General features: G+C 32.8%; 1 protein-coding gene across 3 annotated transcripts in view; it reads left to right on the forward strand.

Moving 5' to 3' along the window:
* Window positions 1-1,072: 1,072 nt before the first annotated feature.
* The window catches only part of Cabcoco1 (ciliary associated calcium binding coiled-coil 1), a 111,196-nt gene continuing 94,252 nt past the window's right edge, over window positions 1,073-18,016 (forward strand). For 2 of the 3 annotated variants that reach the window (XM_048814409.1, XM_048814415.1), the window contains exons 1-3: window positions 1,073-1,222; window positions 10,494-10,597; window positions 16,354-16,523. In XM_048814409.1, the coding sequence (XP_048670366.1) occupies window positions 1,172-1,222; window positions 10,494-10,597; window positions 16,354-16,523 (325 nt within the window). In that variant the 5' untranslated portion in view covers window positions 1,073-1,171. The remainder of the gene's footprint in view (window positions 1,223-10,493; window positions 10,598-16,353; window positions 16,524-18,016) is intronic. The other variant, XM_048814413.1, reaches the window with a different exon arrangement.

Genomic DNA, 18,016 nt, shown 5'->3' on the forward strand with positions numbered 1-18,016 from the left:
GCAACTAATGAGCACAAAATGCAAAAATGATGTACGTAATTTGAACTGGGAGATCATTTGGAGGAAAGTCACAGGAGATTATATAAAGCCAACAGGTTAAATTTTGTTTGAAAAACCATGGATGGGCTAATTTTAGAATACCTGAAAAAACAGTATTCTGGAAACTATATACAGGATGAACTAAATCAGGAGAAGCATCACGCTAATACTAAAACTAACACAGACCACTAGTAGGTGCTAGGACTATCTAAATATTTACATATGAAGTCACTCATTAAATCGTCACCTTAATGTTCTGAGTCCAAGAGTGTTACTATCTTGTTCTACAGACCAGGAACTGATCCACTTAAATAATGTCGGATTTTGAGAGTAAGCCTCCTGCATAGCAGACTTCAGGCAAATAAATATAAGCAAAGTACATTTCATTTTCAAAGCAAGTGTTGATTATCCAGAGAAGAGAATACTCAAATTTCCATACAATATATCATATTGTTTTTAAGAATTTTTATTACAAAAATTTTCCAATATTTATAAAAATAGAAAGAGTACAATACACCCCTGTATCCCGTTGTACTCAGGCTTGATTTATCTGCTACACAACCCCTAATTTCATATACCTAACCTTCATTATTGGATTTAGTGATGATTAAACCATATAAAGTATTACTACTAAACTCTGAGGGAGGGGTATAGGAAATAAGGAGAGGTAGACTACGCATATGAATGTTTCTCTAAAAAATGAAGACTTTGCTTTTTTTTTCCCTAAACATGACCACAATACTATCATAACACTGCAAATCACACACTCATTCACATACAATGCTTATTAAGATAAAATATCAAGGAATGATCCAATTTTCAATAATTTATCTCACTTTATTGATCCAAGTTTTAATAATTTATCTCACTTTAATATCTATTGAGAACTTGCAACGCACCAGCATTCGGTACCATCACATAGAGTAGTTTATTGAAATTGCTGTTATTTAAATTGCTTTTTCCTCCCGCCTTTCACTCCAACTGAAAGGACAAGTCTGTCTGCACCGGTGACTCAGAGCCTCCGCAGCAGGCTCCAGCCTTTGCCGCTTTCCGCTGGGTTCGCTCTGGCCCCGGGACGCTGGCCCCACCCCGGTTGCCTAGGCGACCAGGGCCGTTGCTATCCCGCGACATCATGGAGACTTCCTTGGGGACGACCCCTGTGGGAAGCACGCCCGAGGCGGAGGTACGCGGCCCCTTTCCCCGTCCCAGTCCGGGTCCCAGAAGGTCCGAGCGCCTGACCCCGCCACGGGTCAGCGGCCAAGGCCACGGCCCGCCCGGGAAGGCTATCCAGGCCCGGCTTCCGCAGGTGCGCCGCCCAGCACGACCGCGGGGCTGGAGCCCGCCCGGGCGGCGCCCGCTGCGTCCCGAGCCCCGCCGCGGCTGGCCGTCCCCAGCTGGCCCTAGTGCACCGCGCGAGGTGCCCGTGATTATAGATTGTATTCATTCTTGCTTTGGACCGTTAGTTCCATGCCCGAAAGACCTTACATCCACTGACTTCTAGCTCTCTTTTTTTTTTAATTTAAAAATTAAAAACTGATTTCAGATTTTTAAATGGGCCAGTCCCTTTAAATATTTCTATAATGATCACAGCTATGATTGTTTGAAAGGTGTCGCTGAATAATAACTGCTTATTGGTAGTGGATTGAGTAAGTGTAGAAGGCCAGACCTTGGTGCTTCTGTTATTATTTTGCCATTTCTCTGAAAAAAAAAAAAAAAAAAAAAAAGATAGGAGACAGGACAAAGAATAGCAGATGGAAAATCCATCTTCCAGCCATGTCTTTGTTGCTTATTATTAACATGTCTTTTGGAAATCATTTGACCTTCGTGGACCCCAGTAGCCTCCTTGTGTAACATAAAGGTTTTTTATCTTTAGACCCCCTCAACACCCACACACAGCAATGATTTTTAGGTACCTTTACTCATTTAGGCTTAATACCCTGAGACATTTAACTAAGAACACTGCCATGCCAGATATAACCAAAAAATGTTTTATTCTCCACAACCGAGTTTTATTCTTCAGCTTTTTTTCAAACCTCTTAGGTGAATAATAATGTGTTAATTAACATCACTTTGCCTTATTAGTCTAAAAAACATTCTTTGTGCAGAAGATAAGTATTAGCTGTAATTTTATAAATGACGAAATGCAGAGAACCAATAATTTTGCTCCTTGCTCCCAGGCGTGTAACTGTTCCCACTCTGGATCCCTCCAATACTATATGCAGACCGCTAAGGCATGCAGACTCTCATATGAGCCTTTTGAAATAAAATTAGCATACATTAAATGCACTTTTTAATGTGATAAACTGGTTTCTCAGTCACTTACTCCCTTGTGATCTCTAATGTAAGTAATAGAATTTCAAAAGTAGCATAGAAAATTTCCCAATTAAATTGTGTTATTTAAACATATAGAAAAACTTACGAGAATGCACAATTGCCAGTGTAAGCATACTTATACAAGTAAATAATACCCTTTTATTAGTAGATTGATAATTTTGCAGTCTGTTGAATCTGTACTAAAGTACACATACACACAATCTGTGCCATATATAAAAATGTGCACATATATAAAATAGTACTTATATATATCTACTTCAGATAGATATATCTGTACATATACCTATGTACAGATATACAAATATATAGATATCTACTTTAGATATGTATAATATACATATATGATTACACATATGTGACGTAATGAAGTGTCATACTCTAGGGAAAAAAACTCCACTTTTTATAATGGATGAATCAGATGAATGCACTAGTTATAGACCTTAGATGATTATCTACCATCTTAGGATTTTCAGCTTGCCCATCTGTAACTTTGTGGAGGAGCAGATATTCCTCATGATATGCAATTCAGGATATGCTCAGTCTTTTGGTTATTAACAAACTGGGGACATCAAGTTGTAACTTGGACTCACTTAGTGGGCTCATTTACTAAGATGACACATTAATACACTGGGTGGTGAAAAGTCCATTTTCCATTCTAATGAAAGCAGAGTTCTTATCGTTCACAGGGGAGACAGTTGCTCCATACAGCTGTGTCATTCATTACAGTGACAAGTTCTGCCTGCTGCCCATTTGTGCTTACTTCGGGTTTCAGAGGTTAGATGGAAAAGATGGCAAGGCTCTCTTGTAGTCTATTCCCAAGAATGCAGCTTTTTAGCTGAATACTGAAAGGTTCTTCTTAGATCAGATTCTTTGCAGAGTTGATCCCCCGGGAGCTAGTCCCTGATGGTGTCATTTCTAATAAATTCTTTATCTTAATTGACTGGCTTAGCCAGTAGAACATCTAGTCAGCAGAGCCAAGATGTAGTGAAATATGTCTTTTCTTGCCAAATCTATCAGAAATAAAGCATAAACTTCCAATAGTTTGAGGTTTCCCATTTATTGGTAGTAGCCAACACCTAGAATAAAAGTAACCAATTATCCTAACCACATAGTAGACACACAATAAATTATTAAAATCATGGGTAGTCTGAAATATGCAGGAGAGGTAGTTATCATAGACTAAAACCTATTCTGAGATACTGTGAATAAATGGACATGAGACACAGATCCAGGGAAACTATTCCTGTGACATTGCATAAGCTCTATTTGCCAAATTTCTGAATTCAATATTCTAGGTTCTTTAATTATATTGGAGAAAATGCCTCCCTTTAAAATTTAAATCTAAACTTTTGGCATTTAATGTATGGACACATAAAAACAGAGAAAAATGGGGAAAATAAGCATTTCTACATGTTGACATATATAAGTGAAAGGAGTTTATAAATGCAAACTTAGACTTCAGTAATCAGTCTTCTATCCATAGTTTGTTCATAAACTGGCTTTCTTAATATCTTCAAAAATAGTATTTGCAAAATAGAATCATTTAAGTGGTAAACATAAAAGGAATATGCTTCAACTCACATGAGAGATCTAAAAGAAAATGTAGATGATTGTTTCTCAATTGCTTCTTCTGAATAATGTCTCTTAAAATGTTAGCACATCTTCAAATCAGTGACATAAACTCAGTGCATGAGCGTGGGGGCGGGGTGGGTATTTGTGTATGTATTTTTGTACCCAGTATTGAACGCAAGGGTCTTTAGCCACTAAGCCACATTATCATCCCTTTTTATAATTTTTAATTTTGAGACTAAGCCTCACTAAGCTGTTTTGAGCCTTGAAAAGTTGCTGAGGCTGGTTTTGAACTTGTGATCCTTCTGCCTCATCACCCCAAGTCTCTGGGATTACAGGCATGTATCACCATGCCTGGCTGGAACAACTATATAATCTTGAGCAGAAAGATAATGTCAGTTGTCTGAAAGAATGTCCAGTGGAGTCTATAGATGATTCTTTCTATGTTAGATGTTCCCTACAAATGTTAGAATACAGACCCTACCCGACCCCTGAAGGTTAGAGAAAAACCATGAGCTCAACTTGGGTAGCACAATGAGGTTTCTAGAATTTTAACATCATTCAAATTTATTGAAATTTAATGAAATTATGAGTAATTCAATGTGAGTAAAAATATTGTCATATAGTAAAAATCAATCTGTGTACACTATGGGACACTATGTACTTAAAAATCTTACTGAGTGATAATATTTATCAGTATTTAGGGCTTCTGGCAAATACTGGCCTTAAGCATGGAAATACTGAAAAATATTTGGGGTTGTCTTTTTTCTTGCCATTGTTTACTGTCTTGTTTATAAAGCTCTGCTCTTACTTTGCCTCTGTCCTTCTCTAAGGTGGCCCTATATAATCCTCAAACGTTTTCTAATATTTAAAGTTTTATTTTACTAAAATTAATTATTTAACAAATCTAGAGTTAATTTTTGATAGGTGTGTTTTGTATTTGAAATGAGGATCTAATTTGAATCTAATCATGTCCATTGAGAATAGACTTACTGTTGCTATCACATTACATATAATACATGAGTAAGTATAAGAATGGACAAACTACTTAGTGGACAAGAATAAAGGATCCAAATTTTATTTTATATAAAATTCTCTCTTCTGTTGCATTGACTAGTTTGTCCATTCTTGTATAAATATCATATCAATTTTATATTCAGCTTTACTATCTAATTTGGAAATGTCATCCTCACTATTGTTTCCAGATGTATGTATTCTCCCATAGGAACTCAAAATTTTATCTGGTAAAGTTCTAGAATCCCATTGAGATTATTAGCGCATCACATTTACAACATGGGTGGTGTTTCATGTTTTGAATTAGAGGTTTTCAATACATTTATTTTATCAATTCTTATCTTTAAACTTTTGATAAAGTTTTAGAATTTCTCTATATAGGCCTTATACCTTTCAAATTATAATCAAATATAATTTAATGAAGTTTTCCCTTTTCCATTTCTAATTAGTTCCTCATGTAGAAAAAAAGCAATTGACTTTTATATATTTGTTATTTATAACCATTTTACCACGTTTATTATTAACTCAAACACTATTAATACAATGTCGGCTTACTTAGGAATGTAATCATATAATCCTTAATGAAGATTTTTTAATTTAATTTTCTCATTTCTAATATTTAAGGTACATACTTAATTTTCTTACGGTAATTTTTAGATCCTCTATAGTATGTAGAATTACAATAATGTCGCTAGCCATAGTCCTTTTTTGTAATAGAAATACATATTTTATTACTATTAATATTGTTTTCTATAAAGTGTTTTCAAATCAGCTCATATGATAATAGCCACAGTGCTTTTTCGGCTCATGGTTTTTAATAGGAATGACTGCCATTTCATCATTCAATATTATGTTTATTGTTCATTTTGGTAAAAAGTCTCTTTCATATTTAGCTATTTTTCCCTATTTGCTGAGTCTTGCTGCTGAGTCTGCAAAGTACTTTTTCACATTTATTCATATAATCATAAAATTTATTTCATTTAATTTGACATAAAATTACATTCAAGGTATTAATAATGATCCATCTTTTATTTCTGAATTTAATCTTCTTTGGTCATAATAATAACTTATTAGTATTTAATGCATATCTGGGTTCAATTTTCCAATATATATTTTAATTGTAAATTTTGCATCTGAATGTATTAGTGATTCTGGTTCATGATTTTTCTTTTTTTTAGTTCAGGGTTTATGTGTTGCTTATACTTGCTTCTTGAAAATGAACTCTATAAAATCTAAAATTATCAGAGTAACACAGAATTTATTTGTTTTTTATTATAATTTAGTATTATATTTTAGAAATTCAAATATAATACTATCTGGCATAGTGACTATATAAAAACATGAGTTTACTTTGCATTTGTCAGGTCCAGTTTTCTCCTTTACCCCAGTCAATTTTTTTTTAGTTGTAAATAGACACACAATACCCCATTTTGTTTATTTATTTTTGTGTGGTGCTGAGGATGGAACCCAGAGCCTCACACATGTGAGGCAAGCCACAACCTCATCCTAACTCCAGTCAATTTTGATAACTTAAAATTTTCTAGAAAAATCATCCATTTCCTTGGAATTTTTATATGTACTTAAAGTGAATGTACTATATATTTATTTATTTTCTTTCTTTCATATTTAATTACATGTGACAAAGATTTGTCTCTTTTATTCACATTTTAAGAAGCTAGTTCTTTCATTTATTTATTTTCTTTTAAAAAACTATTTGATCCTTACCTTCACAGCATGATGGCAAGGTGAGCACAAAGTTTAAGGAGATGTCCAAATCTCAGTAATTCAGACAAATCATGTTTTGATGCACTACTTTCAAAAACAAAATTAATACAAAAATCTTGATGGATTAAATTTTAAAATAGAGATAGGATCATTATTACTGTTTTTTTTTTTTTTTTTTTTTTGCCTCAGGCTCTAATATGGCTCAATACTGCACTACTCCTTAGTTCATTTATTTTAGACTTTAAAAAACAATGCTTTTCAAAATCTGGCATTTGTAGATGGCCTATGTTCTATGTGACTAGGAAGCTCCTCTATAGTAATGAGGTAAAATCTGTTATCATTCTTTAATTACATTTGTTAAGAATTTTTTCTATATAAAATACCACCATTGTTGGATACAAACAAGCCTCTGAAAGCTTACATTATAAAAAGAAGATATATGTGTGTGTGTGTGTGCGTGTGTATGTATATATATATATACACACACGCACACACACATATATATATATACATACATATATATGTATGTACACACACTTACACACACACACACACAATGTGGAATAGTTTGGTGACATTAAAGGAAAAAGAAATGAGAGAGAGAATTATCTAGTAAATAATGCCAGGCTTAAAATTTTATTGCTCTTGGAATAGCTGCTAAAATCCACCAGGTGGTGGAATAAAATGAGGTAACAGTGCAATTTAGCTTACATATTTTCCTAGCCGGAGATGTAATTTTACAGAGAAAGCCACAATTACATATCCACATTTTTTAGTCTATTTATGAATTTTCTGTTATGTCTTTAATTCTTACAAATCAGAATGTATGTATTGAAAGATCAAAGATTTTTAGCCACCTAATATTCTTTCTAGTGAGAGGCAGTATAATAAACAAACAAAAAAGAGGCCTAGTTTAAATAGATCCAAGAATACAATTTAATAGAAAAGGAAAAAACCCTGAGGCAAACTCTACTAAAAGACAATTATTTTAAGCCTCAAAGTTTTAGTAAAAAATGTAGCACTAATATTAGGCATCTTAGCTAGAATTATTATTCTCCAGAAGGTTAAGATGATGATTGTATTCTCTTTCATATAGCTCTTGGGTGGCCTACTTTTCTCCTATCCAGAGATTTTTTTGAATCAAATAAATTGATCTGAATCTCTGTGTAATTCACTTTTCTTGTATATCTTTAATTCATTATTAATAATGACAGCAATCTTGTATTTATTAAAACATATAAAAATGATTTTAAATAAGGATCTGAATTTAGATTCAAATGACTTGCTTCAAGACATAAAATGAATCAGTAGTCAAGCCATCATGAGATCCTCTAAATCTGTCCTTCATCACACTCTGCCACCTAACACTGTCATCCTGTGATGAAGAGAAATTCTGTTGGCAACCTGTGTTGACATACAAGGATTTGCAGAATTCTAAAAGAAGTAAAAAATTGGGTGTCTTTGAGGAATTTATAATTGAATGAGATTGACAGGGATAAGTATATTTTACTTCTAATAAAATGAATATTATAAAAACATTTAAACAAATATATAGACATATATTAGGAACCAGAACAGTATCCTATATAAAAATGGAGTGATTTGTTTTAATTTACAAGTATCTGAGTGCCCAATAGGGGTAAAGTACTTTATTTAACACTAAACTATTTTTTCATGTTCAGTGTGTTGGTGTATGCCTATAATACGAGCAGTAAGGCTGAGGCAGTAAATTGCAAGTTCAAGTCTAGCCTTAGCAACTAAGCAAGACTCTTTCTCAAAATAAAAATGGCTAGGGATGCTCAGTGATAAAGAATCCCAGAGTTCAATCCCCAATACCAAAACTACATAAAATATTTTTTCTTAATGTGTTTGTAATTTCATCATATGACCTTGTTTAAGTTTAATTTGCTCACCCTTAGATTAAAAAAGATGGCTAATAATTTTACATGGTTTATTTCTAAATTAATTTTTTACAATAAAAATACAATGATAACCTAATATTAAATTACAAACACTAAACCAATAATCATTATTAATAAGCCTAACTTTGAGAGTCTTCTATTATTGGAAAGGAATAAAGGAAACGTTTGGGATGTGATCTGGTCAATTGTAGCAAAGCATTTCCTTGGCTGCCCTTATTTACTGGAGCACATTCACATGGAAGGTCCAATAACTATTTGGTGAATTTAAAAACATTTGGTGTGTTTCTTCCCATATCTCGCAATCCGTGATGCTGTGTAGCCCCTGTCTCCCATCTCTTTCATGGCCTCCTCTTCCATCTCCCATTCACAGCTCTTCTTTTCCTGCTCTGAATTTGGACAGTCTCACCCATTCTCACTCTTGAAGTTGACTCCTAAAACATCTTGAAGCTTGATCTTTCTGAACCCACATTTCTAATTAAATCTAAATATTTCTACCTTGCTATGCATACTCTCCTTAATTGAAATTAAACTTAACATTTTGTCTTTTAAATACCAGTCTTATCTTCTAACATGCTTATTTTTACAGGTGTAACGAGGGTGCTAGGTGGAGATGTGCAGGCTGTACTCTGAACAGAAGCACTTGGCTGAGATGTTATTGAGGGCTGAAAGTATATTCACATGTGATGTCCTCGTGCACAGGACCACACCAGCTTTGAGAATGGCCTTTTTTTTGCCTCTTCCCCCCAAAAGGATAGCTTTGTCTCATTCACACCAAGGCGGCACCTATGTTATTGAAAGTCCCCAAATCACCACCATTTTCTCCAAGTCACCTATTTCAGAAATTCAGAATGTCCATTCGTTCTTCCCTCTTTCAGTCCTCCATAATATAATATGCGGCATTCGCTCCTTTATATTCATCTATACTGCTAATGAAGCCCAATGCTTTATCCCCAAACTGTTTTAGTGACCCCTCTTCATTGAACTCTTCCTCTGTGTTTTTGTTGTTATTGTTGTTGTTCCTGCTTTTCCTTTATCATTCCTTAAGACAAAATTTTATCTTGTCATTTCACTGCTTGAAAACCATACAGATTCCCTATTGCCTGTATTATTAAGAAAAAAACTTGTCATCTGTCATTCTTCAACCAGCCTGGATCTAAAATTTTTATGGTCCCTTGCACAATATCTTGCACTTTGTAAGCACTCACTAAATATTTGTTGACTCCTTCAATTTAAGATTGCCCATAATATGTTCCCAATGCTCACAGCCCACCTCAGTCCACCTCATCTCCTGCATACCCTAGGTACCACTGTGAACTGCTTGCTTTTGTAAAACCCACCCTTAACTGTTCTGTCTACATAACCTTGGCATTGCTGATTCATTTACCTTGAGCATCGTCCCGCTGTAGTGCAACAATTTATTCCTAGACCTCCCCACTGTGGACTTTGTTTATCATTCCCAGTCCTCATCCCTTTTGTTAAACTGACTGCTCCATTTATTAAAGCTCACTTATAACATTGTTTTCTTGTTTTAATCAGCCTTGGTTTGTTCATCATAAACTTTCTGAGGTTAGCAAGTCTTTCTTATTCAACTTTGCTTCTTCTTGAGCCCAAGTTCAAGGAGGAAGATGAAGGTATTCAGTAAATATTTGTTGAACCCCAACTCATTACTCAGTTTTACATATGTGCAAGAAATAGATTGACTAGTTACTTGATTTGAGGAGAGAGATATAATCACATAAGAATGGAAAAGTAAACAGATTATATAAGAGACCATTGTTTTATTTTTTTTTTTCTGACAGCAACTAGGCCACAGGAAGAACAAATTTTGTTATTATTAGGTTTACTGTGTAATCCATGAGATTACAATAACTCATTCCATTTTTTTGATAGAAAGATACTGAATTGCAAGAGCATGAAAAGATTTTGTCTTCCGATTTTCTTTCAATGGACCAAATCACTGATTTGCTAAAAGAAAATGTAGATGGAATTCAAGAGTAAGTACTTCAATATTACAGTCAAATATAGAATGGTTTTAGTTCTTCATATGTAAATGACTATGTTTTAAAGTTTCTTCAAAATATTTGTTATATTGTGCACTGAAATATATTTAGACTCTAGAACACATAATTTTTTAAATAACTACCTGACTTTTGCATTGCCCAGAAGTCCTTATTATGGGGAGAAATCCATTGAAAACCAATTTGTTTATGCTAATCAAGAATAGGAATTTACTATTAAATGTAGCCTCTAGCATATGCCATCTTCCATTTCTTATCTCTTTCTTCATAGAATGGTCAATATGCACAAGAACCTACAGGGTTGTGTTTTCTGTAATATTGTCGATATATTTTATTATTTTGAAAATCCTGAATATTAGCCACCCACCTGTGATTATTATTTAAAAAATTGAAGCTATGCTATCTACTCTAATTGCATATACATTGCTTAAAAATGTAAATATAACTGAATTTATAGGTCATAATTCTAGCATATGTCCTTCTCACTACTTAGGCCATTTATTTCTACAGTAGATCATTTATTTATATCAAACAAAATTTCATAAAATATATTTTCAGTAATAATTCATTTAAAAAACTATCTTACTTTAAAATTAAAACTCATAAAATATGGAGGTGGCAATGATGTGATGTGCTGGATCACAGTGTTCTGGTGTCTAGCCTCTGATGCTCGTCCTCAGGACACAAGGTGTTGTGGTCCATATGGACAAACAGACAATGATTCTGTCAGTGGTTATAACTGGCAAATCACATAAATATTACAGAGTACAGCAATTTGCTATTAAGAAGGAGACAGGAGAGATGTATTGGCTAGAAGAGAAATCTAAGAAGAGAAGGTTCATGGAGAGCAGAGCCTTTTGCCATGATACTCTTCACCAGCCCACTCTCACAGACTGCTAGAAAGTGTGACCTGTGGTTCAGCCATGCTGCCTACAATCAGTGAATTAAAATTCACACAGATTTTCTTAAAGTATCTCATGATAATTTTACCATTTTTATAAAAATGAATGTTCACCATTGGAATTCAGATTCTTAGTGAGAAAATTGCAAAAAAAAAAAAAAAGGATTCATTGTGTTGATGCCACTAATTGTGTTTCCATGTAAAATATAATTTTCCATTTACAGGTAACTCCAAATGCTGTTAAACAGTGCAGTGCAAAACAATATGTGTGTATTACTAGGAACAATAGTAAAATGTAAATAACAGATGTTTAATAGTTTAATATTTACTTTTATTACATATTAAGTAAAGCATGTCATATTAAATACAATTATATTAAATAAAATGTATTGTTGCTTTTTAGAACTATTTCTTACCACATCACAAGTTGTGTTGTGTATTATACTTTATGTGACTACTTTTTTAAAATATTGACTCACAATTTTTTTAAATACCTAAATTCTGAAAATAGTTTTAATCTCTAGGTGGTGAGATCCAGGAAAAAGTAAATGATACCATAGTTAATGTAGAAATGAGCAATATAAAAACAGATGGGTTCAATAGCAGATTGATTTTTTTAGACTATCTCATCAATATAGAAATTACCTGAAGCAATCTCAGATTTCAGAACATGTTTGGGTAAATGACATCAGTTCTGTTACGAGTCACTTCTTTGTAATTTATTTTAGGGATCTTTATATGATTTTTGTACAGGAATCCTGAAATATTTGCAATCAATCATTTACTTTGAATTTAAAATAGCATTATTATAAATGGGAATTTATATGCTTTACATTTTGAACATGCTTTTCAAAATGACAGAAATATTATTTAGGTATCCTGTCACCAAGTGACAGAAGTATGCCAAAAATCACACTGTATACAAAGCTACAGGACAATTTAATTTTAAAAAATTCAGTGTATTTACCTACCTTTTGAAATTAAGAATTGCCTCCATGAAAGCAACAAATGAAACATTATCATTAAACTTATTTTTGGAATATACTTTAAAATGTTAAATGTCTGGGTATACATCTTTTGATCTCCTAGCTGCTATAAATCATAAATATTTTCAATGTAACCCTAATTTTATCTACATATCCACCCCAAATCCTTTTTTAAAAAAGATGGGGACCAAATTAAAAATAACTTTATAAACACAGAAATAACAATGAGGCATTTTTTAAAATATTTTATTTAGTTGTACATGGACACAATACCTTTATTTATTTATTTTCATATGGTGCTGAGGATCGGACCCAGTGCCTCACATGTGCTAGGCAAGCACTCTGCCACTGAGCTACAGTCTCAGTCCAAGGCATCTTTTAATAACATTTATGTAGCTGTGCCTCTATGAGCTATTTAGTTCTTCCTTAAAACTATGTCTTCATATCATCATACTTTAGAAGTAAAATACACCCAATTTCAAGAACATGTAAGAATAGGTAATGATTTTACTGAAATACTTGGAAAGACAAAGTAGATAGTAATCATCTCTCACTGTAGCAAAACTTCTTAAAACACTATTAAACATCATTATTTTAATTGACATTCTCACTACTTCTGTGTCCATCTCTCCCCTCTCCCTTGTTCCATCTCCCCTTGTATCCAGAAAAAGGTTTACAAATTTGCTAGTAAAATTCTCAGAAACTTTGCATTCAAACTTCAGCAGTATCTTGTTCCAAATGTTTCCTGGCATAATCTGCTTTGAAGTGAAATGACTGAACAAACAAGACAAATGATAAATACTTATTAGCCCTGTGGTTCAGGTTCCAGGGAAGATTCAAAGGGAAAGGAGTAGAGGGAGGTAAAAGAGATTTCACCAAAATAATTTAGAAAAATAGTTGTCTTCAAACACGAACATTGAAAAATAAAAACAGAAGTCAAGAACATATACAAACATCCGGACCAAACATTTTATTAACAAATCTTACCATGCAGATGATAATTGAAGAGAAACAGAGAAGGAAAAGTAAATGCTAATAGCAGAAAATGTTAGGCAAAAACTGATGGTTAGAAAGGACATCAATTTCACACACACACACATACACACACACACAAAAGTGAATAAAGAATAAATGAGAAAATTTGTAAATAAGGAAATTTTAGAAATAAAGTAGGGAACTAAGTATAAAAAAACAAAACCAGTGTAGAGTTTACCTTGTTGAAAATCAAGTCAATGATAATAATGAAACATTATTACTGAAAACATAAAAATGAAGATTAAAGCAATTAGAAGGTATTAGAATATACACCTGACATAATGAATCAGAAAATAATTTAAACTTCATAAATACTTCAATTTTAATATTTCAATAGAATAAAACTACCTGTATTGCCTAATTTCTGGGTTAAAGTCACACATAGAGGGAAAATAAAAGAATGGCCGCAGACTTTTCCTTAATCGTGTCAGGCAGCAGAAATCACTGAAGTTGACTTTTCCTTAATCATACCAGGCAGCAGAAATCAGTGGAGTTGATGAGTCGCCAGAATTGAAGGAGTCAAAAGAATGTGGTTCCAGAATAAAATGTATTGGCCTTCTTTATGATTTGTATATTGGGGGTCAGGTTTAGAAATTTGACTTTCTCAAATATCAGAAATATATTTTTCTATTAAAAGTTTGTAATATTTGCTATTTGCATCTTTAACCTGCATGGATTTTATTTTAATATAAATGATAAAGGGATATTTTATTTTATAAAAGGATAGACAATTTTCCCAGCACCATTGAGTCCATACTTCCCCCATTAAATTGAAATACTACCTCTCTCATATACTAAGCTCCCATATATATTTACCCTTTTTAAAATTTTTGTTCAACAGAAGAAAAGGAATCACATCTTAGTTGTGAATTAATAAAATAATCTAAAGTGCCCACCACAAAAAATAATTATAGAGAAATTTCATATACTGAATACCATTACATGGCATTGTAGGTAAAGAGTAAAATTACAATGATTGTTTAGAATAATCAGAATTCACTTTTGATTTTGAGGTTTACCCTGATACCACTGAATATGAAACATATCCACATAAGTTTTAATTTGTTCCCAAAATTGTTTACTCCTGTTGTATTTATTACTCTGATCACATAGTTTATGCTAATATTATGAATAATAAGCACTTCCTTTTTATAAGATGGCAGTGTAAAGCTGTCACACATATACTCCCCCTGCCTCACCCCCAAATCACATAAAAACCACAAGGAAATACCAGTTCTATCTTTGTCAAAGCAAAGAGAATGCTGAAAGCCCAAACTACAAAATATGAAGATGATTGCTACAATCATTATGAAACTACCAGAAGAGCAGGAGAAAATATAAGGAAGATACACATAATTGTAGATCTTAGAATGTGTTAAAAAATATATTTATCCTCCCCAAGGGATAAAACCCTAAGGTGCCATTCCAAGAGCCCTTAGTAGCAGGACCAGGATGTACAGGCTTGGATCAGATACTTTCTGAATCACAGGAAGTAGCCTGTTTATTTGATGGTAATGAGAACCTATCCAGGCTGTTTTCTTCTTTTCACCACTAATTAAAATGAAAAGTAAATATTAGAATAATTGGCAAAAAGCTACTCAAACAGCAAAGGCCTACTAGTTTATAACATGGAAAAGTTTCCACCCCGACTATATTTCCAAAATATAGCACTCCAAGGACAAAAATTAACTTCATTCAAAGATAAATAATGAACAAAGAATGTGCACACAAAAACAGATAACTCGGGCTGGTGTTGTGGCTCAGTGGTAGAGTATGTGCTTAGCAAGTGTGAGGCATTGGGTTTGATCCTCAGCACCACATATAAATAAACAAACAAATAAAGGTATTGTGTCCAACTACAAAAAAAGTATTTAAAACAAAAACAGGTAATACAAGGGAAAAAAGAGGAAACTTATAGGAAAAAGAAATAAGAGCAGATAGGGCTGGGGTTGTGACTCAGAGGTAGAGCACTCACCTAGTACATGTGAGGCCCTGGTTGGATCCTCGGCACCACATAAAAATAAGTAAATAAAATAAAGGTATTGTATCCAACTACAACTAAAAATAAATATTAAAAAAAAGAAATAGCAGATAAAGAAAACACACCAGAAAGATATAGGCATGAGCAGAAAAAAAGTTTGATCAAATATTTCATAATGAATTTGTAAAATTTATGAAGCAATCACAACAAGAGAATAAAGTATATATAAATTCAAGGAATAGATAATGAGAAATTAAAGGCTAATAAAACATTTTTAAAATGTAGAAAAGGAAAAATCTTACTGAATTTAAGGTGAAATTTATAGTAGCCTAGGGAAGAAATAACACTGCTGATACATGCTAATGGACAGAGAAGACAGTAATGAAAAATATACAAAAATAGAAAAAAATATTTAAAAATAAAGTGAAAAATTGTAGCTATGAATAAAATTAATAAAACATACCTTACTAGAATTTTTTAAAAAGGAAAATACAAGAGAATATTTAACACTCTAGTTCCAGAACATTTTAAGAAACTTAATTGTGAATACAAGAAATACTGAATTTCAGAGGGAAAAAAATTACAGACATCAAAGACAGAAGAAGGAAGTAAAGGGGGAAGAATAGAATTAGAAAATAAAGAAGAAGAAAAGGTGACAAAATTACAGAATTCTCTTTTGAATGTTGTTTGAACTTATGGATTGTTATATAATTGGATATTTTAGATTATGAGCATTACAGAATTTTCATTCAAGAAAAACACTTGTTTTCAAAAAGGAACTGTTCAGTAGTTAATCTGATATTGTATTTGGATTTTTGTTTTCTTACAGAAAAATGGGCACATTTTTGAATTTCAGACATCTTCAAACTTGTTTAAAGGAAGGCATTCTACTAGATTATTATGTGTCTGGATTTTTGTGGGCTAAAGGAATGGAATTTTCTATTACTCAATATTCAAAATTTATGACTTTACTGGATATGTTGCTTCATAATCTTAGAAGTAAGTACATTATTTTTCTCTTTTTCAAGAAAAGAAGAACTTAGCCTACCATCTGAATTAATGTTCTTAAGCAAAATTTCTTAATTTTACATTAATTTCTTCAATTAAAATCATGTTCTCCCCCTTTCAGGTTATAGCAAAGATATGGCTCATATGTTTATTGAGCTATAAATCCTCAAATAATGCTTAACAAGACTAAAGTTCTCTTAATAATCAATTTTGCAATGAAATGCTAATTTCATTTAACAGTCTTGTCAATGCCATCACCCTTCAAATAGCTGGGGACTCTCTGTGAGAGATAGATAGATATAAATATAGATAGATAGATAGATAGATAGATAGAAAGAAGATATAGATATAGATATTTGAATCCAGGAATGCTTAACCATTGAACCACATTCCCAGCTCATTTTTTAAATATTTTTAGTTGTAGATGGACATAATAGATTTATTTTATTTTTATGTGATACTGAGAATTGAACCCAGTGCCCTCCACATGCAAAATGAGCACTCTGCCACTGAGCTACAACCCCAGCCCTCCCGGCCCATTTTTAATTTTAATTTTGAGGTAGGGTTTGGCTAGGTTGCCAAGGCTGGCCTTGAACTTGTGATCCTCCTACCACAGACTCCTGAGTTGCTGGAATTACAGTTTCTCTGTGATATTCTTGCAACATTTTCGTATATATAAAACTCTCTGGAATTAAAAGTTTTCAGTAAGTATTTCCCTAATATCAGTGGGCATAACAAAAAGGGAGGGATGAGGAAGCTTTCTGTGTATTGTGTAGAAGACTACATATCATTAAGCGAAGAATTGTGTGCTTTTGTTTATAAAAGACATAAAAATAAGAATTCAGATGTTTTTGTATATACTCAAAGAAATGCAGAAAAATAAAGGATAAACCCATAATTACCTGTTGAGAAAGATAGTAGAATCTGGGCATTTGGACAACAAGGGTTGAAGGAAGTATTTTCTCCTATTAGCTCCATGTTTATATTTTGAAACATGAATATAAGATTGACAAAAAAATTTTAAATTCAGTCTTAAAAGAGAATATATGATATGGCAGTCCAAATCTTTGAATCTCTAAGCAGAGTATTGATGAATTAGAAAGAGAATAAAGAAGAGGAAATATTTTTATGAATCTCAGATTCTCAATTTGAGAACGTATCTGCATCTCACACTTTTTCCATACCTTATAATTCAAAGGAGAAACTTTTCATTGTTGTTATCAGTTAAAAAATGAATTCCTAAAACTTGAGCTGGACTTATCCAACTATTCATAAACCATGAGAAACTCATGGATGTTAACAAACTTATAGTCATAATCAGTAAAGAATGTGATTTCAGTATGCTTACAGATTAAAGGAGGTCAAGTATGTCTACATTTAAACTAAGTAGTGGTAGAGTTCTGTGCACATGCTGTCACTCCCATTCACTCACAGCTTATGTGAAAGTGCTAGAGAGCATGCAGTCCCAGATGGTTGTTGTCTTG

Source organism: Marmota marmota, unplaced genomic scaffold, assembly GCF_001458135.2.
Source record: "Marmota marmota marmota unplaced genomic scaffold, marMar, whole genome shotgun sequence".
Lineage (NCBI taxonomy): Eukaryota > Metazoa > Chordata > Mammalia > Rodentia > Sciuridae > Marmota > Marmota marmota.